General features: G+C 39.1%; 1 protein-coding gene across 3 annotated transcripts in view; it reads left to right on the top strand.

Annotated features, from left to right (window-relative positions):
* The window catches only part of LOC129209973 (glypican-5-like), a 385,983-nt gene that overhangs the window by 113,742 nt on the left and 250,946 nt on the right, over positions 1-21,295 (top strand). For 2 of the 3 annotated variants that reach the window (XM_054835339.1, XM_054835340.1), the window contains exons 4-6: positions 13,585-13,715; positions 18,395-18,454; positions 20,318-20,443. In XM_054835339.1, coding sequence (XP_054691314.1) covers positions 13,585-13,715; positions 18,395-18,454; positions 20,318-20,443 — 317 coding nt within the window. The remainder of the gene's footprint in view (positions 1-13,584; positions 13,716-18,394; positions 18,455-20,317; positions 20,444-21,295) is intronic. The other variant, XM_054835341.1, reaches the window with a different exon arrangement.

The raw sequence follows: 21,295 nt of genomic DNA, 5'->3' as shown, positions 1-21,295 counted from the left end.
CTCTAGTGCACTGAGAGAAGTAAAGAAATGTATGTTATTGATGAAAATCTCTGGTACACGTTTTGAAAAGCAGATGAGCACAGACCATATAGCTTCAATCAACTGCTTCCAGTTCCTATTTTAGGCAAGTAAAACAATTACAGAGCAAAACAAGTTTGTGTATTCAGGGGAGTTTAATTACAGCCTTAATAAGTTGGGTTGCATTAATGACTGCCAACTCCTGTTGCTATGCTGGGCTGCTGGGTGGTCTTGGACGGTAGCACAGTGCATCATGCCTGGATTGTCCACACATTAGAGTCTGCAGAGGCAGCCTTGGATCTACTAGGATGTTTGTGAGACCATGTTCTTGTGGGATTTGTAACCCAAGTCAGCAAATCCACGAGTTTTAGGTAGGCAAGGCAAGTATCTAATCATACAGGCACTTTGCTAGAGCTTTTGAACTCAGAATGTGATTTAATTGTCAGAGAACTAAATTGGTTGTCAGGAGTTGGTCAGTTCCAAGCCTGTCCTGCATGTTTTGCTCAGATTTGTTAATCTCTCTGCCTTAGCCTCCTTGTCTGAAAAATGGGGATAAAAATAAAGAGTTACTGCCTACTGTGAGGTGAGGGCTTGTAAGACGGGAAAGTTGCAGTGTTGGTAAGTGCCACTCAAGATGTAGCTAGAAGTGAGCTTCCCGAAGCATAATAGTCTCACCGAGCACGTAATTGTCCTATGAATGCCATGCTATACTATTGGATTGCAAGTAGGTAGGCAAGTTTTGACAGGGAACTTTTCCTGTGTTTTTTGTAAGTGTGTTTTCTTTCATTTTGTTTTTTTAAACTGTTGTTCATGAGCTATCTGAATTTAACTGTTATTTTCTCTCCTAAAATTCAAATTTCTTTCTTTTCTTTTGAAGTGCTTAGAATGTGTGTTGAATGCTAGCAATTTGACTACATCGAATTCCCATCAGTCTTGGTACTTCTCTTGCCTCTGGTTTTTATCTGGTATTTAGACATTATACAGTGGCTTAAGCACTCAGTGTCCTATAAGGAAGGGAAGCCCCGATACTCTGAAGTGTCTTTTGGGTAGGAGGAGGGTGTTGTTTACCCTTAGGTGACTTATCAGAAGTCACAAAGGAAATAAAGTGAATTTTTAAAATCACAAATTGATTGAGGTTGGGAGGGACCTTGGGATGTCATCTAGTCCAAGTCCCCTGCTCCAACAGGGTCACCTAGTGCCCAGAACTGAGCACAGTATTTTAGGTGTGACCTTGCCACTGCTGAGTAGAAGGGAAGATCACCACTCATCCTAATGTAGTCCAGGATACCATTAGCCCATTTCATGCCCCTAGGGCATTTTGCTGGCTCAATTAAAATTTTGTGATACCCAATCCTTTGCCCTTTTGGGACATCTTTTCCATACTAGTTCAAGTTCTATGCTGAGAATCCCTATTTTCTGTCAGCATTCTGCATGCAGTCAGCAGGCTTTAAAACTCCACACATGTTCACTATGCTGCTTTTTATGTGATATGATACATAATGTGCTGCTTCATTGCATGGTTGATAAAACATGATTGATTCTTGACAGCATTGCTAACACTAACTCAGCATGTTGTCAGAGCTGGCAACTCATATCCAGTCAGTTACCAGCAAAAGGTGATTAGTTTTTGTTAAATGGATGCAGTCACAATTTATTGAAGTGACTGTGTAACTCCCTGTTGACTACAACTGATTTCCCTGCTTGAGTTAGTCAATCTTTGAGTAAGACTTAACATTGTAAAGGGAGACTTACTTTGGATTATGATCTGTTTTTAAAAGTCAAAATGTTAAGTTTTCACTACCCTCCAGCTCGAAAACATCCTGTCTGATTTCCTTCATATTTTCTAGGATTATTTCTCTGAGATTTTATACACAGTCTGAGAAATTTCAAACCAAAAGAAAGGCTAATTTTTGCTAGCTGTTGTTGCAGAATTTCGTTAGAAATGGGTCAGACAAGTACATGAATGTATCTCAGAAATTTCAGTGTGCTGTCAGTGAGCATATGGCAAGACTTCTTGGCTTATAACTGTTCAAACTGGATGCTTTTGTTGCTTTTGCTTTAACAAAGCATGGATCAGAAACAAAGTTTGGAATGAAAAAGGCCTGACAACCATAAATGAAGAGTCATGGTCTTGGATCTGTTATAAGCGTCTTTATTGCTTGTTTTCAGCTCTGTTTTCATACTGTTCCTCTTCCCTAACACCAAGCTACCATAATGGTACCATTCCAGCACTCTGAGCACAGTCAAAATGAATTCTGCAGAGAGCAGGCAGTTTAAGACAGTGCTTTCTTGAGAATTTGTTTCCTTTATTTATCAATTTGTCCTTGACTCTTAAGTTGAAAACAGGATGCATGTACTAGTAAATAAATTGTGCCCTGTGTTTTGCTAGAAAGATCTCTGTCTTGATGAAATTCAGAGGTACAATATTAAAGGTCTGATCTGCAGTTTGGACTTAAAATTGCAGATTTAGTATCTTTGTCTAGTTTCAAGTGCAGAAATGCTCAACCAGTAAAATGGCATTAATGGTTTAATAGTCCTAAATAGATCCACGTTAATCAGTTGCTGTTGTAAATCCTCAAAGCGTCCTGCCTTTCACCAGGTATACAAGTTCGGAGTCTGCCTGCCACATGCTTAGAAATCAAAAGCCTATTAATGCCTGTAGGCCTGGCCCAATAGATGTGATGAGAAGCTAGGGTTTTGCACTCTGTGCAGGGTCCCAGTCCTCTTTGATAAAATTCCTACTGACATCTGCCCAAGTTCCTAAGGTAAAGGGAAAAACCAGCTATTTTGGTACCCGCTATACGCAACACATCACTACTGCATTAGAAGTGATTTCTGTAGGAGACAGGACAGAAGTCTTAGAATTTGCTTATAAATGTAATGGACTTGTCTCAACATGAAAAAGTCTCCTAAATATTTTAAACAAGGGCAGCTGCTGCTGCGCCTGATAATTGTGCTACATACTGTTGCTACAGGTCTTGAATAAATACTCAAGTCATCAGTGTTGTCTAAAATTACTTATTTGTGTTCAGAAAAAAAGGCACAAGAAAACATGTTGATTTTGACAGCGACTATCAGAAAATCATAATTGAAATGATGTGTCTCATGAAAAAAGAAGAATTTAACGTGTTTACCAGTCTTTTCTAATTATTATATTCCTGTTATATACAAAATAGAAGGTCATTCTGACCTTCTTTGGAAGTCTTGACATTGTTATTGACATGTTTATTAAGTGATTGCATAAACTTACAGCATTACTTCAGCTAATGTAACAATGTGAAAGTATAATGACCTTCTGACTTCCTACAAATTTTTGTTAGGTCACTTGCATAATGTCTTTTGGAAGAGAAAGTTCATCCATTTCATCTATCCAACTAAATGCTTGTAGTAATGATGAACAGAAAAAAAATATATCTTGGAAGCATTTAAAAAATTTGCTGAAAATCGATGTTTTCCTGATCTTGATTACCATTTTTGGCAAACGTCTTCAGGGTAGGTATGTCAGTGCTCTTAAATATATAGGATAGCCATGACTCTTCTTGTGTCTCAAAGTCTGGATCACATTTGCAGCATTAGCCAGCCCTAATAAGGATGCGCTCTTCCCTGTAAATATCCCTCTGAACGTACTCAATGTCAGTTTAAAGTAACAGAAGCAGGTTTTCTCAAAGAGATTTGGAGTAAACTCTTACTTAGGCGTTGTTTCCTCCATTTATTTTCCTGAAACTTGGTTCTTAAGATGTATCTACCTGCAAAGAAAGGGGAGATTTTGAACAGGAGCTGCCAAGCCTGTGAGGCTGAGGTCCCTTCTCTCCTGTGTGGACATTCTGCCTGTCCTTCATCACCCTGGGGCTTGTCCCTAGTTCATGCGACCCTGCTTTCAAGTACCCTGCAGAGGACGAAACCATGCAGGATACACAATGGTTTTGAGAAGCATTTCAAATTATCTGAGAGGCTGTAGCACAAACAGTTATGTAGTTTATTTGCAAAATTAGATATCTAATTAATGTAATATTTTACAGACACCAAATTGGCGTAAGTCATGAAGTAAGCAAAAATGAATCTTGTTCTGTGTTACCGTTCATTGCCTTCTCTTGGATATACTGCATAATGCCAGCTACATGTAAACTACTAAGAAACAATTCTGTTTGCATTATATAAAGACTGGAGACCAAATACTTCAGTTGAAAGCTGTGTTTAGAATGATTATACCAAAAGGCCTGCTAGGATGCCTGTTTTCGTTGTCTGGGCTTGTGCCTAAATACCCAAGTGGTGATGCCCGCCTATGAAAGTGTTAAAAATGAAGCTGAATTGCATGCACAGAGAATTACGTGACTAAGTTATCCATGGATCAGATCTGGCTCAGGTTCCTAATAATTCATTAGGAATTTTTACTCGTATATGAAGAACGAGCGTTTGCAGTCAACTTGGCCGGTTATTCAAAATCATTCCTGCAATTCTGTTGTAATTATGATTGCAATAACTATGTATAGAGGAACATAAGATTCCAACTGGGTCAGACTAACGGTCTGTTCTACCTAGTCGACTTTGGCAATACCAAAAGGAGATGCTGTTTAGGGCGAAACACTCCCTCTTTCAGTAGCCCCCGCTTCATGTTGATTCATTATGTCACTGAGCCATCTTGCAAATTCTGTTGCTGGACAGCTGCAACTCACTAAAAAGGGACTGACTGTGTTGGGGTGGTGATCACACTAGCTGCATTTAGTGAAAAGGGTCCCTATCTTGTCTCAGAGAGCCCTTGGGCATCATCAGGAAGTCAGGTACAGATCAACATTGCTAAAGTTAACTTGAGAAAAAAGTGAATTATTGATAGCTTCTTATGTGACTACCTTCTAATCTCATTTAAAGCAAATTGAAGAGTGACAGGCTCTGTTTTTTTGACTAAAGACATCTAGGAGGTACCCAAGTTGAAGGAAAGATGTTCTTTTCTCGAATTGCCTGTGCCAACTGGTGACCTGCCTGAATCATGGGTATGATCCCTTCTGTTTGTCAGTCCCTGCTGCTAGAGGTTGCCAGCCCTCATCGCTGTCAGGCATGGAGCTCTCTCTGAGTCAGCACGAATTGAGCCTTATTAGCTCAGCTCAACCCTGATACTGTTGCTTGGCTGCTTTGACCGCAGAGGGCTAAGGACTATCACCGTTGGGTCCTGCCAGCAGGGGTGGGGTGGTGCCAGCCCTTGCTGCTGGGGAGGGGGCAGCAGCAGGTGCCAGGGCCACTTGGTGATGAGGGTGGCACCACCTTCTATACACACAGCAGTTTGCACTGGCAACCAGTCTGTTCTAGGGACCTGTGTCTGCAGTGGTAACTGCAGCAGTTGGGTGTTTAGTCTATGCAATGCTTGCATAGTAGGGAAGCGCTATATGTGTGTGTGTTTTTAAGATGTGTGATTCTCTGCTACTTTTTGTACTTGGTTATTGAACCTTTGAAGAACAAACTATGAAGGGTTTTTCACAGTTACATTTTAAGTGTGCAGTGATTAAAGAAATTCCAGTAATATTTTGATAATTGCTTTCACTTAAGAATGGGAATAAATAATAAACACATAATATGCAATACCATTTTGATATACTATAATTAATTTTACAGTGATAAAAGGAAAATTTGAATAAAATATTTTAATTTATTTTCTTATGTTATCTTTAAAGTTACCTAATTTTTCTGAGAGCTTTTAAAGTGACTCACTTGGATTGATTCCCAATGGAATTTTCCTTCCATACTATATTATTGTAATTAATTATAAAATTGAGCTTAACCTTTCTAGGTTGTCAATATCTAAGGACAAATGTCACATCTAACAAAGGCTGACTGCCAGGAAAGATTAGTACTGGATCTTGGGGGTATTGTGGGGGAGGAGAGGAGCTGTCATTACCTCTCAGGTGCTGTTTGTATTTTGCTTTGGCTTTATAAATGATTACCACTTCTCTTTTCAGCTTGGTAAATATATATACAATTTGAACAAAAATGTTTTAAAAGCTCCTAATAAAATAGACAAAGTTATTGACTTATGTGTCCTTAAAGGATTTTACACGTAGAGAGAAACTGTGGATAGCTTATCCTGACCAGTGTATGCAATTTTTAAAGTCAGTGAAGGCAGAAAAGAACATCATTGCATTTTACAGGGAAAATTTGTTACATATAAGCTGTATAGAATTCTTGAAATATCTGATATCGTGTAAGGTATTTCCTTATTTCATGTCTTTCCAGAAATCCTCAGCTACTATGCCTGTGAACAAAACCTGGATGTATGCATTCAGATAAAGGCTTCGTGGCACGCCCAGTTGCTTGGCTCAGTACAGATTATCTAGCCACTCTTTCTTATGGATGTTGTGGAATAAGGCCCCAAATTCTCATTACTCATCATTTGCATTTTTAATTGGGGAGAAGACATTGTAGAATTTGATTCATTTGAGTAGCTGCTGCAGAATTTGACTATTGTGTGTGCCCAGTGTTGCTGCCTGAAAGGATGTCTCTTCTGCCACAGACAGACCCTACCAAAGACAACAATGTCGATTCACGCAAGCACAAAACCTCCTAACACAGCACTTAACTTTTCTCTTTTCAAGAACCATTTTCAGGGCTGTTTGCAGAATATTACTGCTACTCCACTTTTGCTGAATACTCATCTTTCTCAATGTATCTAGTAGCCTGGAAACTTGACCTTCTTAGTTAAAAAGGAAGAAAGATGAATTGTTGAATAGATGAACAGAGTCTTTAAGCAATGTGTTTTATAAGGGCTTCCAGGTGTACTGCTTGGCCTCAGGTGGACCCTTAGAAATATGTAAGAGGAAGTTGATTGTAGCCCTGTAAATTATTCTCCTATAAATTCTATATACTTGAAACCTGCCCCTTTTTACTGGAAGCTTGTGTGAGCTGACATCCTATGCAATACTGAAAATCTCTATGACTAATTAATTCTACTTCTCCCCGTACCGCCCTCTTTATATGTATACCTGTAAAATTGCAATGCATTTCTGAGTTTGGAATGGGGTGCTTGGGACAGGATACATGCTACTAGTCCAACTCCCTAGCTGGTTCACAATGCAGTTAGGGAGGTCCTCTGAGATCTTCTTGGCTGCCACTTATTAAAAAGGAGACAATAACCAGGCATTTCCTTAAGAAAGACACTACAGTTTGTGAAATTTTGTAAGGATACATGTTCTCCAGTCAAAAGACCTAGGAATCACTTAAGCTTTGCGGTTTGCACCTGCCTGTTCTGTACTTGTGTGGCAGCTTCAGTGTTGTTCTGGGCAAATGCCGCTCTAGCAACTCTGGTCTGGTTTTCTTTAATCCTTCCTTGACCTTGAAATGTCTGCCTGAAGTTTACAGCCCACAATTTTAGCAAGGGAATTTATTAGAGCTTTCTGGATTTACTGATTTCAAGTTCCAGCTTTTTAAGACTCTAAATAACCTTTACATGTGTGTTTTCCCTTTTTGTATAGGGTATATAGTCCCCAGGAAAAAAGTGTGACTGTCTTAAACTATAACTTGTTGTCAAACAACTCTGCAAACTGGTATCGAAATTTTTTATAGTTACAATTCCCAACCTTTTCTGAGACAGAAGGCACTTTCCGATTAGCACCTGTGACAGACTTTCTCTTGCAGTTAGGGAGAAGCAAGAAGATATTCTCAGAGTTTGGTTGTTGAAATGCCTCATCCCTGTACAGGGGCCAGTTTCCCTGGCTTTGGGTGCAGAACGGTAGCACACCAAAGCATGTAAGATCATTGAAACAGATGGGGTTAAGTTGGGGAACTGAAAGGAGATTTCAGCATCAATTAATCCATGTCAGCTATGTTAAATAGTGTTCCATTACTTCTGCATTCTTGTTAAGATGAGATTACTTTCCTGTTGATTTTTTTTGTTTGAGGAAGATTGTGAGATATGCCTAAGAGTAACAGAAACCCAAATGTTTCATTAAAATATCAGGATAATCTGTATCTTTGCACTTGTGCATCATTTTTCAGGATATGCCTAGAGTTTCTTCTTGTTTCCTCGGAATGTGAGCTCTTCCTTTTACAGGACTTTGTTGTTTCTTTGTGGCACATTTGTATCTTGTATTCCAAAACTGAACCTAGAAATATTACTATAATTCAAATCACTTGATTAAAGCCAGATATTTCCAGAGGCAGCAGAGAACACACAGAACCTCATTTCTTATGGATTTAAATTCCATAGCTGGATTCTTTGATCTCTAAGTAAGCATCAACTCCAACAGGTTTTTCTGCCCCTGAGGAATTCATAATGCCACTCTCCTTGGTGGAATCTCATAGAATCATAGAACGGTTTGGGTTGGAAGGGACCTTAAAGACCATCTAGTTCCGATCCCCCTGCCATGGGCAGGTGCACCCTCCACTAGGCCAGGTTCCCAAAGCTCCATCCAATGTGGCCATCAAACCTGATCTCCTACAGTGGATGGTTCTTTGTTCTCCCAGTCCCTGCCTTTGCCTTCTGTGACCTGGGTGGCGTGGCTAGAGCACTTGCCAGTGAAGACTGAGGCAAAAAAGGTTGATGAGTACCTCAGCCTTCTCCACATCCTGGGTAACCAGGTCTCCCGTTTCCTTCCAGAGAGGGCCCACATTTTGCCTAATCTTCCTTCTATCACTGATGTACCTATAGAAGCTTTTCTTGTTCCCCTTGATGTCCCTGGCCAGATTTAATTCTATCAGGACTTTAGTTTTCCTAACCTGACTCCTGGCTGCTCAGGCAATTTCTGTATTTACCTAATGAACTTCGGTTGATGGTTTACAGGAAATGATAAGCGATATATCTGACAGAAAGGAAATGAGATCTCATGGTAAATGTGCAAGTCTGAAAATTCAGACCTGATTTCCCTGTAATTCAGTGTTTCTTGCTTCCCTCACTTCAAACTTGGCAGCTGGAACCAGTGAACTCCAATTCTGATTTGAAATGCGTTTGTGGCACGTGGTGTGGAGTATGGCTGTGCTGATGCCTGCAGGCCATCAGAATCTGGGCTGAGGGGTGTACTTTGTCAGAGGTGTTCACCCAGATGTTGGCTTCTCACACAGCGGAATTGGGTTACAGATGCGGGGGTGGGTAGGTGGAAATCTGCTGGAAAATGTGTCAGCATTTTAATAATAACTCAAAGCCCAATCACTAGAAAAATCTTGTATTTTAAAATTCTAAGCTTCCCATTATAAAATCAAAGAAAATTACTATTCTGAACTAGTGAAAAGGTCTCCTGCTTTAGAGAGATAAGATTCTCCTTGTATTCAGAAGGGCATGACATTTCTCCCTTGTTTGATTATATTAGGTATATTAAATATGACCTCAATGTTTAAGGTTGCTCAAGCTGTAAGAGTTCAAAAGATTTCAGATGAGATTTTTTCCAATTTATTTTCTTAAGCCTCTGCAATAATTGTAAATAGTCATTCTTTTAAAGAGCAAATACTAAGAGGTCAAATAATTCATACATATATATATGACTGTATTTCATTACAAAGGAAAGTTCACAGGAGAAGAAATACAGCTGTGGATGTTAGAAAGACAGATATTTAAGAAGAATGATTGGTGTATAAGTAAAAAAGCTTTAATCCAAAGAAAAGTGTATAGAATTGTGAAACTATTGATAATTCAGAAGATAATGAGGTATGAGGAATACTGGTTTTCAACTATAGGTGCTCACTGTTAGAAGGTAGACTTGATTAAATATCATCAAAGAGACAAGAGGAATTACCTTAGTGTTAGTGTAGTTAATGAGGGATGATTTTCTATCAGTTTGTAATTTAAGATTGGCAGGCTTATTTTTAAGTTTAAAACTCAAAGAAATAAATGAGCTTAGTCATTCTTTGTGTTGATTCCTAATTACTCTGAATACAAAAAATTGGATTTAGGAAAAGAGCAACAGATCTTCAGTTTCTACTAAATTTCGTTAAAATTTATCACAAGTATCTCCAGTTCTTTGCAGATAATGTTTTGCAGTTCTCTTGCCTTTCAGAATATTTGATATTTTTTGTTATTATGTCAAATTCTAATGTCCAGTGTTAGTAGAGCAATCTTAGCTTCTGTTTAAAAATAAATAAAAAATCACTTAGTCTACACTTTCAGTTTAAGAGATAACTTGGAAGCAGTAAGTCACACATAAAAGGAAATAAATCTTTAAAATCCCAGTCACCATTTTTAGTAGTACTATTTTTCCTTTGGGTGGTGAGGCTTGATTCATGAGCTCAGAGCTAAACTGACAGTGCAGTTGTCTGGTGCCCTTAGGATGGGAGGGAAACCCTCCATGTTCTTACCCTTGTTAACAGACAGGTAATTTGTAGCAGTAGATTCCAGATGTTGCAGTTCCAGAAAACACTTTTTTTTTTAAATGACATGTCTCACTTTTTAATTCACATAGCATTAACTCATTTTTCATAGATGTCCTAGCTGGAAGTTTAAGATTATTTTCTGTACATGAGTGTTCTCATTCTTACCATCAACTTTGTGACTGCCAAAATTGGCTAGTAAAATTCAGCCTTTTGTCTTATCTTATTCTGCAGAAGAATACACATTTCAATGAGATGTCAACATCAGTCCACATGAAAAAACAATTAAAAAAATCTGGTTTCTGTTTAACTCGTCCAAAATCTGAAACAAATATGCCAAACAGGGGTAACTCAAGAGCGATGGGAGACAATCTCTTGGGAAGGAGTTTGGTCTTTGCATCCAAAGGTGTAGGGTACACCCACATTCATGGGCATAAGTTTTCAAACCAGCTGTATGCACCGTGGCAGCTGTGGTGGAGTGAAATCCCCCATCCTTGCTGCCCCAAAGAGGTTGGGAAGAAAGAACATCTGGTGATCCACACTAACCTTGAAGAAACTTGGTGTTGGAAGGGGTGGGGGAAAAAAAAGGGGCTGATGAGCTGCCAGTGTGGCCCTGCGGGAATTCCCAGGCCCCTGCAACACAGGTGGCACCAGCCTGGGGAGCTGGGTCTGGGCTGAGAGCTGTTGGGCTGAGCTGCACCAGGAGGCCAGGGCACTGACTGCACACAGCACGAGCTGTTGTCTGCTGTGGGGCCCTGCTGTGACCCTGGAGAAGTCACTTTGTGCCTCTGTACCAGCTTCCCATCATTTTTTGTTCTTTTAACTGTCAAATGCTGTTTGAGAGGGACTGCCTTGTGCTATTTTTCTTCCTGGTAAAACAGTCCAGATCTCAGCTGAGACATTTAAGAGCTACTGTTATTATGAATAATATGTCATTATTGTATTTTCCATTTTGTTAATCTCACTTCAGATTAAAATGTCTGTGCAGTAGTTTAAATTATGGAGCATTACTAGTGTTTCTTAGCATATTAATGTGAGGAAAGGCACTAAAAAGCCTGCACGACAAAAGTGTGATTGTGATTTGCCCTTTCATTTAACAAATTGCTTTCTTTTTAATGGAGTAGAACTGGTTAAAATTTTCCACTGAGAAATATTTTTTTCTTAAAATACTGTGGTTTTGTTTGATATGCAGGAAACTCTTATTACTAGTTAAAAAGAAAACCCCAAAGTTAAGGTTTGGCATAGAAAATACTGAAACTTTTGCAATTTAAAGAGTCATTTTATTTCCATGGTATCAAAAATACAAATCAAAACAAAGTGACTATTTTCATTTGGATGCTTAAACTATTGATTCGCAACAAAAATGATGACTCTGAATCTCTTTGAAACTTCTCACAGGAAAACCAAAAATCTTGGAGTTCTTCATTGCTTATGCATATGAAAACCACATTGCTTTTCCAAACTACTCTGGTGTTAGTTGGTTAAAACTGTCTTAAATACATAATGAGTAGATCTGAGGTGTATGTAATTTGAAGACATGAACTTTAGTGACGTGATGTAATCTAAGATGGATTTTGCAGAAATCTATGCTGGGAATTTGGGTCTGCATGCTGTAGGAGACCTGGGAAACCTGGGGCGCAGGAGGGAGAGCATCCTGTGCAGGAATGTGGTCCAGCTGTGTTATACTCTCTGTCTAGCTCCAAAGGGTTCAAAAGGCATTTTTGTTTTATATTTTCATCTGTATAGAGTGGTGGGGTTTTTTTCTTTTCAGAAGTGTAGAAGGGACTGAAATAGAATATTTTATTTCACAAAGCTGTGTTTTAAAGCAATGCTGTGCTAGTCCCTGGTGAGACCAAAATAATACACACAGTGCATGGTGTTGAGTGAGGCAGCTGGCTCCTGCTCTGACTGCTGGAGGTATGTCAGGATTAATCCAGTACGTTTCCATTCAATTGTTACGGGTTTAGGTTCTTCACAACATATTATACTGGAACAGGCCGTAACTCATACAATTAAAGTTGATGTTAAGTATCATGTCTATATAGCTTCCAACTTCTCATGTTCGATTTGCCTGTTTTTTTGAGAGGAAAATATCTTAGTTTTACGTAGCAGTAGTTCTTCTGCAGAAAATGGGCTAGAGAAAATTGTCCTGTACTTGCACTGACTTATACAACATAGTGATGGAAAGGGGCAGAGAAAATATTTGAAGTCATCTGTGGTCTGAAATATTCAGCAGATAGGCATTTATGACTCAGGTTTTTAAAGATGCAGTAAAATGTCAAGACCAGCAAGAATTCATCTCACCCTGGGTATAACGGAAAACTGAAGGAGGGATACCAAATTTGGTGTTGTGTGGGATGATGGATTCTGTGTCATAAAGGTGTCTGTGGTAGTACCGTACCCACAGTAGGATTTCCTTTGTCGTCTTCTTATGTTTGCTTGAGCATTTAAGTGTAGGTGAAAACATTGCGGATTACTTATTTGTGGATTATAAAGGGAAGAGGTTTGTCTTACTATTGTCACTTAAAGCTGTTACAGCAAATAAACGTGGCAGGATGCAGAAGCAGTGTCAGATCCACAGTGCACAAAGGACAAACACAAGCTTGCTTTCTCCTGATCTTGTATTAAATCCCCTGTGAGAGGCTTCAGGAAGAGCAACAAGGGCAAATGGCTGAGTGATGTTAGTTTTCCGAACCCAGGATCCCAGACACTGATGATTCCAGGGCTAGAAATTCTCTTTTCGTTCTGTTTTGTCCAAGGGAAGACTTTATTGACAGTGATTTGTTGATACTGATGACTTCTGCTCATTTCCTTGTTTTAAGGGAATGTTGTGTAGTTAAAGGCTGGAAGACTCAGTTGTCTTCTGAGTACAAGCCCCTTCAAACACCAGATTGACTCTGCTCTCTATATACAGGGCAGATGTTCCACCAAAATCTGTGTACCTTCAAACTCCAGGTATGCTTCTAAATTAAAGTTTGGTTTGGAAACACTTCTGTCAGTCACTATTTGAGTCTGTTTCCAGGTGTGCTATAGTCCAGGTATCCAGTGACAAATCCATGACTGTTGGCTTTCTGGTAGCAGTGCTCTTTGCACTGCATTGTAATTTGGTCATTCTTCTGCAGGGGACTAGCTTCCAGGTCCTGGAAAGAAGAATCCTTTCCTCCTCTTGCCCAGACACCATCTCTTGCAATAAACACTGACCACAAAGAACAAGCAGACATTTGGACAATTGTAAATCAGTTTCTCCATTCAAACCCGATTTTCCTTTCCCTTCCTTTCATACAGGTCGATAAAGTGTGTGGACAGCCCAAACAACAAGAAGGGAACCTGTCATCAGACAATATAGTGCCAGTGAAGGAAGCGACTGAAACCCAGGCATTTGTGATGGCTCAAGTTAGTCTGAACCATAAAAGAAGGTAACCCTAAGCAGCAGTTGCTTTGAAATAAACTCTCTGCCTCACAATTTGTGTTCATGGTTCTTTGCACCGTAGTGCTTAAGCCAGAGCCACAGTTCTGTCACCTTGTCTGTGTGCTATCCAGCCATTGCCATCACTGATAGTTACACAGATGTGTTTGTGGTATTATGTTGCAGGTCTCTCCAAGAAAAGCTTTTTACGTCCAGACTTGATGTCATTACTTAGCACAAAGCGTTTGTTATTTCCAGAAACTTTCAGTGAAAATGATGAAGCTTTTCCGCAGCAAAGTCTGAGAAATTTCCCCAGTTGAGTCTAAATTACTTAAAATACAACTGCCCAGGTCTTTAAGGGCTTGAGCTTATCCAGGGCAGAGGTGGGAAGGAGGGAGGGATGAAAAGGAAAGTTTCATTGCCCTGACTCAGTCATTTAGCAAACCTGGGGAGGAGTAATAAGACCCCTAGCAGTCTCCTTGACTTGTTACATAACAGAGCAAGAGCAGAAGCATTTATGTTTAGGCTTGTTGTGTCCATCTTGGCTTCTGTTCTTCAGCTGTGTGCCAGTTGAGACACTAGACAGCTGAATTACTGGCACTGGCCCTGGCATGAGTATCCCTGCTCCCAGATCTCCTAGTCTTTCTTTCACTTTCCCTTATGTAGCTCCTAGATTGGTTTTCTGTAAATTGTAAGTGGGGAAGGAAGGATATCTTTGCAATCCCACTCATGATACATGAGTAGATGTCGGAGCTAACTGACCATAAAATCACAATGACATATTTCTGGCTAACGTTGTTCTCCATAACACCAGTATTAATCTGGAACAACTTCAGTGAAGTGAGTGGAATCATGCTAGGCTTACGCCTTTATCAGAGAACAGTATCTATTCTGCCCAGGGAGCCTGTGTGAATCTCTGTATGTTGGCTAGGTGGATGACAGCAATATTAAAATTTCTGTAGCCTGGATTCTGGAGATTGAGTTGTGAAGATGAGATTTTTATCCATTTCTATTTTAATTCTCATCTAAACTTGCATGAATGAAACAAACACTGCTTTAAAAGATAAAAGTAATAGCAGTGAGCTATGTTTTTTGAGTGATAATGATATTTTTATCCCTTTGTAATTTAAAACTGAAACACAACAGTTTGTGCTAGTGCTTGGAGCTAATCAATTTTTACCATGCAAATCAGAGAAAAGAGCATTAAGGAAATTAAATTAATAAATTCAGCAGTAATAACCCAAAGAACAGTTGTAGTACAATTCACAAAATATACTTTTAGAAACGCAGAGCCCTACGCCATCTTTTGTATAACCCATTGACTTCACTGGGACTTGCATGCTGGCAACCAAAAAGGCAGAATTACCAACCTATTAACAGGTAATGTCTTAGAGATGCAAATCAGTGTCTTTAATGGCAAGACAGCAGTTCTTTCTCACCTGAGGATCTGCACCCTCCCCTTCCCAACCATCTAGAATTATTTGCATATTGACCTTTTAAAATGTAAGACCTGTAGATGGAAAAGAAAATATACTGAAACTAATATACTGTAAATTAGGCGGTTTCCCAAAATTGGTCTGCACACTGAAAATGAATTTATCAAAAAAATCTAAACTAAGGCCATCCTTACATAATTAGCATAAAACATTACTGAAAATACAGTGTTGATAGGTATTGTGGAGAGCCTGTGCACCAAAAATAAATGATGGAGCCATGCCATAATAAGAAAGTGGAGAATATCTTTAAATTTTCCACAATTTCCTATAAAACACATGGCATGAAGCTTGTACTTTGTTTCTTGGAAACAATTGTGAAACAGTGGAGTGAAATACACAGTGATTGGATACACCACTGTGTTGTTCATCATCTATCATTTAATCACATATGATATCAATAAAAAGCAATTTTAGGTAATAAAATTTTATAATGGATGGGTGAAATCATTCCTGCAGTGGGTTGTATAAAATGCACTTAGAGTGACAGATAACTGCTACAGGGGATCTAGATTATGAGAGTAATTAATGAATCTCTTTTTGGTGCCATTCCTTCTGGCAATTTAAAAAATGAAGAGCAATAATGTCAGCTGTCTGTCATTTTGAGTGCAAGGTCACACAGGGAATTGGCCTGACTGAGTGTCTGTTGGTCTGTGTAGTAGACGTCCCTCCAAAAGATCCTTAATTCAAGGGGAGTATGGAACATGACTCCTGCCTTTTAGGATAAGGCAAGAAAGAGAGAAGGAATGAGCCAGCACTCCCCACGTAAAGAGAAAAGCTGTGGCTCATTCCCTTTATGTGTCAGAATATTCCCAAGCTGAAAGAGAAGAACCAGTCTGGTTAGCACATCTGTAGGAGAAACCACAATAAAGTGGCCTCTCATCTCTTCTGTAGAACCTGCTTAGAGATGCCCTCAAAAGCCTAGTGCCAAACAGCTTATATCTATGTATGTATGTTTGCTCCAAAGATATTACATCTTTGCAAGACCAGTTAGAAAATCAAGCTCCTTTTCCAAAGAGTTTGAGAACTTCTGGTTAAGTTGTTCAGTAGAGCTAAGGCTGCTCATGCAGCTGAAAATTGGGACTGTTAAGATGCTGTCTCTGCTTCACTGGTCTGTTTTTTGAGTCTGGCTGGAAGCAGTCTTTCTCACCCTCCAGTGTTCTGCACAGCATGGTCCTGCATGGTCCCTGAATTCATGTAGCAACTGGAACCTCTTTTGTGGTAGTTGAACCCTTTTCTGCTCCTCTTACTCTTCTGGGCTCCTGGGAGATTTCCCATCTTTCTTAATTTTCCTCTGCATTCCATTCCTGCATATTTTTGTTATGCAACACCAAGTGTCAGGGACAATAGTGTAAGCAGCTGAAACTTGAATAAATGTTCTATGATCTTGTAGGAAACTTTTTCCTCTGGTTAAGCTGAAAAGTATAGATTTGATTAGTAATTATTTATTTTTTTGCATTACACAATCGTATTCAGGGATTAACTGAAACTGGCAGGATTGCTGCTGTAGTCATTTTTTTAATGTGGAGGTTACTTTAACATGTAGTGGAGATGACAAGAAAATTGAAACCATATGATGGTACAGGGAATGTACCTGGCATGTACAGAATCTCAATCAGTAAATTGGAATGTTATTGCTGAGTTCAGCACAAAGTACTATTCTGGTCAGGGTCTGGACTCCTAGCAAAGTTGAATACCTGCCTTTTAGCATGTCTGCTACATGTAATGTTTCAAACCACTAAACATAGGCTGGTTACAGATCTGTATATAAAAATATCTTATGTTTAACGAAGAACTATAACATGATACTAGGTCCCTAATTGGAGGAGGCAGGCTTTGAAATCATATTTTGTTGGGATTTTTTTGTTATACTGTAGACTTATGGATCTCAAAATAGACAATTTTAAGGGTTTTGGGGAACATTTGAAGTCAATGGCATCTATTTTATTTAAAATTAGCTATCTATTGGGTCAGGCATCACATGGTATTATTATTATTATTGAGTATTAAACTGCTAGTACAAACCAGATTATTAATGTCAGATACAAATTAACTTACTTTGGAAGCAAATCAAACATTTCTGACTGACTGGCAAAGGCAGAAGTTTCAGCAGGTCCAGATTTTCCCTGTTACAAATTCTTATTTCCTTTTTTACTGGCTGTGTTGGAATCACTGCTTCACTGATGACAGGTGACACTCACCTGATGATCAGTGCAGGTCCATCCTCTCCTGTGGCCACCCCTGCTGCTAGATCCCAGGAAGTACAATGGCAAAGCTACCATCTCTGGGTGTCCTCAGAGCTGCTGAAGGTGGTGCTTACTCTCTCCAGTAAGAGTTCACTGGTTTGACAAGAATCGTAGAACCTGTTTGCAGGCATGTGTTACTCCAGCTGTTGTCATTTCTTTGTACGTGAGAGTATGGATGTAGAAAGAGCAGAATGTGGTATCAAATCATGTGAGTGGAAAAATGCATCATGATGTTAATGTTAAATACAATGTTTAAGGTTGGTTAAGGGAATTCGGGGTATCAGTGCCACGAAATGTATTTGCAGTAATTAACTACCAGAGTGATTTCCACAGTTTCTCCTCCAATATAACCTTAGAGCCTGTCTCTCCTGTTTTGCAAAGTTGGTTGGTTTTTTTTCAGTGGTGCAATCTGACCAGAACTGAATAGAAAAAAATATCTGTGTTCACATTATTTATTAACAGACAGCAAATTGCTCATTGTACCGAAAATGAATGCTACTCATTTGTATCCCCCTTCCCATGGTGCTCATTCTGAACTGTTTGCCATTGTTTTCTTGTATAGCTTGATATATTTACAGTTCTTCCATTTGGTATCAGTTATAGTTAATTTAAATACCACTTAATTTATTTTCAGCTTTTTGCTGTGCATGCTGCATTTGTAATTGTGTTCTTATTTGAAAATGGGAGAAACTATATCAGTTGGGGTTTTTTTTTCAGTATTGCATTGACATTTTTAATTGCATCTATACTTTGGAAATATCTCATGACAATTTTCCTCCTTATTTGTTTTCTTATATTATCCTATGCATGTGCTTGATGACCTTTCTTTCAAATAATTTTTACTTTTCTCTTTTGTTTCTCATTTCTTTTCCTCATTTGCCTGAATTCCTGCCTCTCCCCTACTCCCCAACCTCTCCTGATTGATGCTTATTCTCCCCGGCCTATACCAGTTCTCTGCCTCTGAAAGCTTCAAAGAATGACAAATCAAGAAGTTTGAAAAAAATCTCTCGGTAAGAATGAAAACAAGATGACATACTTTGTTGTCTCTACACTTAGCTCATCTCCATTGTAAGCTGCTGTTTCAGCTGTAATCTAGGAACTGGCATATTTTTGATTACTGCTTTTTTTACTATGGGGCACTGGGAAACTACAATTTCTACCTAGTGTGTTTAGTTTTATACTGATGAAAAGTAAATACTGTCACTTGTTAGGATTAAGAGTTGGACGCAGAATTCTGCCTTTGTTAAGATGCTACTTTGAAATGTCAGAGCCCCACTCTGCTGAAAATGCAAAGGAGTTTAAGCCTCTTGGGGTGGGCTGAGTAAGACAAGCTTTAGACTCTTAGAAGGATGCTCTTTTCCTCCTTCAAGGAAAACTCCATTTTAGAACCCACAAAATCTTTAGCATCTATGTTACCTTTCATAAATTGATACTCTTAGCCTGTTCTATCAGGTAGGTGGCCTTCTGTCTGAACCTAGCTTTACTGTATAAGTACTTAGAGCTCATATTTATAAGTTAGTGATCAAGAGGTAGAAATACCAATTCCCTCATCGTAAGCCCCAAAATTCCTGCTTTTTTTTCTTTGCTTAAAATGACAGCTTTCTTGTATTGTTAGGGTAAATTAGTTCCTTAGGGCCAAGTGATAACTAATTTATCTAGAGCAGGATTTTATCACACTGTAAGATAAATGGGATGGTTAAATGCTTTTGAGAAAGCATAGACAGCTGTGGGGAGAGATGACCACTGCCTAAACCTTGTAGGGGTAGATACTTTGCAGTGGACTTTGTTTAAAGCACCTGTTGCTCTCAAAAGAATAATAAATCCTGACTGGTTTTGTGCCAAGCTCCATCTAGCCATATTCCCAGGCACCTCTTTGGTGCAGTGTCCCCTTGCAGCCTGCCAGGCAGAAACATTATAAACCAGAATGAGCCCTTTGGCCTTCCCGTTAGGGCTGTTGAGGGACTTCTGAGACAAGCAGGTAGCTCCATGATAGCTCTAGCTCCATTTTTGTGTCCTGTATCTTGTTCTCAGTATCTTTAACATCTTATACCAAACAGGAGCTTCTAAAGCTGTGGTGACAGGGTAATTTCTCATTCTGAAATACTCTCAATTGTGTGCTGAATTAACACTTGTTTTGTTACAGTTTATTTTTATGGCTGCCTCAGCCAGATACATATTATAGGTATAATCAGATTATAAAAGAGGCAGCAGCGTGCTTACAAGGCATTTTTCCATACACACACAATCTGAAATCATGTGTTTGTACTGGCCAGGAGTTTTGGTTATTCACCAAAACAGCAGGCACAGCCTCCTCTTAACAGGTGAGGTGCCAGACATGATGAGAGAGAAATTTCTTTCTAATAACAATGTGACATGGATAGTGACGATGGGGAGGAATTGGGCCCACCACAGCTCAAGGAGATGACTTTCTGTGCTCTTGTTTCATGTGTGGGGTACTTATAGCATATTGCAGGTTTTGTGATGGGATGTTAGCTTTAGGAAGCCTTTTCCACCCAGGAGGTTGTTAACAGTGTTGAGAAATACTCACTTCCAGTAGCAGAGAAAAAGCCTTTAATGATAATGTTTTCTCTTGATTTTTTTAATCTGTTTATACAGAGATAGTAGGTGTAGATTTTTATCAAATTTTGAGAGATGTGTTAAAACCACCCTCTATACATAATTATGTGTATTAACACTGACTAAGTAAGACTGGATGATACATGGGAGTACAAATACACTAGAAATAATCAACTTGGATGACAATTTCTGTAAGGGTTCTAAACTGTTAATCTTGTGGAGGGTTAAGTTGACAGGGGGCTTAAACCAGAAGTGTACTGTTCTGTTGTTAAATATGTGTTCTTTCTACATTACAGAGAGTTCATCAATTACATGAAGCGATCCCGAACCTTTTATGCCTCTATAGCAGAAAGGCTGTGTGACGGAGACCTGGTGATGAGAGACAGCTCAACCTGCTGGAATGGAGAGGATGTTGTAGAAAGGTAAAAGTTACGAGTAAAAGTTTTCCCTAGCGTTGAAAAAGGTGACTTCATATCCTTCTGATGGTTCAGAAGCATTCTGAGACGCTGTTGTCATCATAGGTTTCTCCTTCATAGTGAACTTGCATAATTGAGCAAGGGTTTTGCTAAAATAGAAGGTTGTTAATGCTGAGTTTTAGGTATCTGTATTAAGTATAGTGGGATAATTTTTTGAAGAGATGCTTTGTAGAGTTGCTTTCTCTCACTATAGAGGAACAGCTCTTTGTAGAGAGATCTTACCCTCTAAAGCTCAGTTAGCAAGCAGTACCTCTGTGACTGACTGGAGGTCCCTTCCGGTCTGCTGTTTATAGGCTAATTAGTGCAGAGCTGAGCATCATGTTTGGCCATAATTAGAAAATGTATAGCTCTTCCTGCAAAGATGTCAGAAAAATACAGTGACTGGACCATTATGTTTTTAAAGGATTTCAGTGCCGTTTCTTTTCAGAGTTTCTGACATAGCACTTTGAATAACAACTGGTTTTGGAATTGCCCGACATCCTTACCAGAGCATGTTCTGCAGGAATTCTTATAAAGTAACAATTAATAAATGCACTGTTCCATGTTAGTAGAGCAGCTAGAAGTTCTGTAGGGTGAAAAGATCTTTCTAGTTTGTTAGCTGTTTTTTTTTCCCCCTCTGTATTTTATCACAGTCTTTCCCATCGCTCTTTAGAATCCAAACTGGAAAATACACTTGCGGTCTCCATGAGCTAAACTTCTTGCTGTTGTTTCTCTAACTGTGTATAACATGAGGCAACGTTGCCCTGAGGAGAAAAAGAGGTGTTCAGAATACAACTATATCTGTTACTATCGCTGTCA

The sequence above is a fragment of the Grus americana genome, chromosome 9, assembly GCF_028858705.1.
Source record: "Grus americana isolate bGruAme1 chromosome 9, bGruAme1.mat, whole genome shotgun sequence".
Classification (NCBI taxonomy): Eukaryota; Metazoa; Chordata; class Aves; order Gruiformes; family Gruidae; genus Grus; species Grus americana.
The sequence above is the reverse complement of the archived record's forward strand: the minus strand, read 5'-3'. Positions and strand labels throughout refer to the sequence as shown.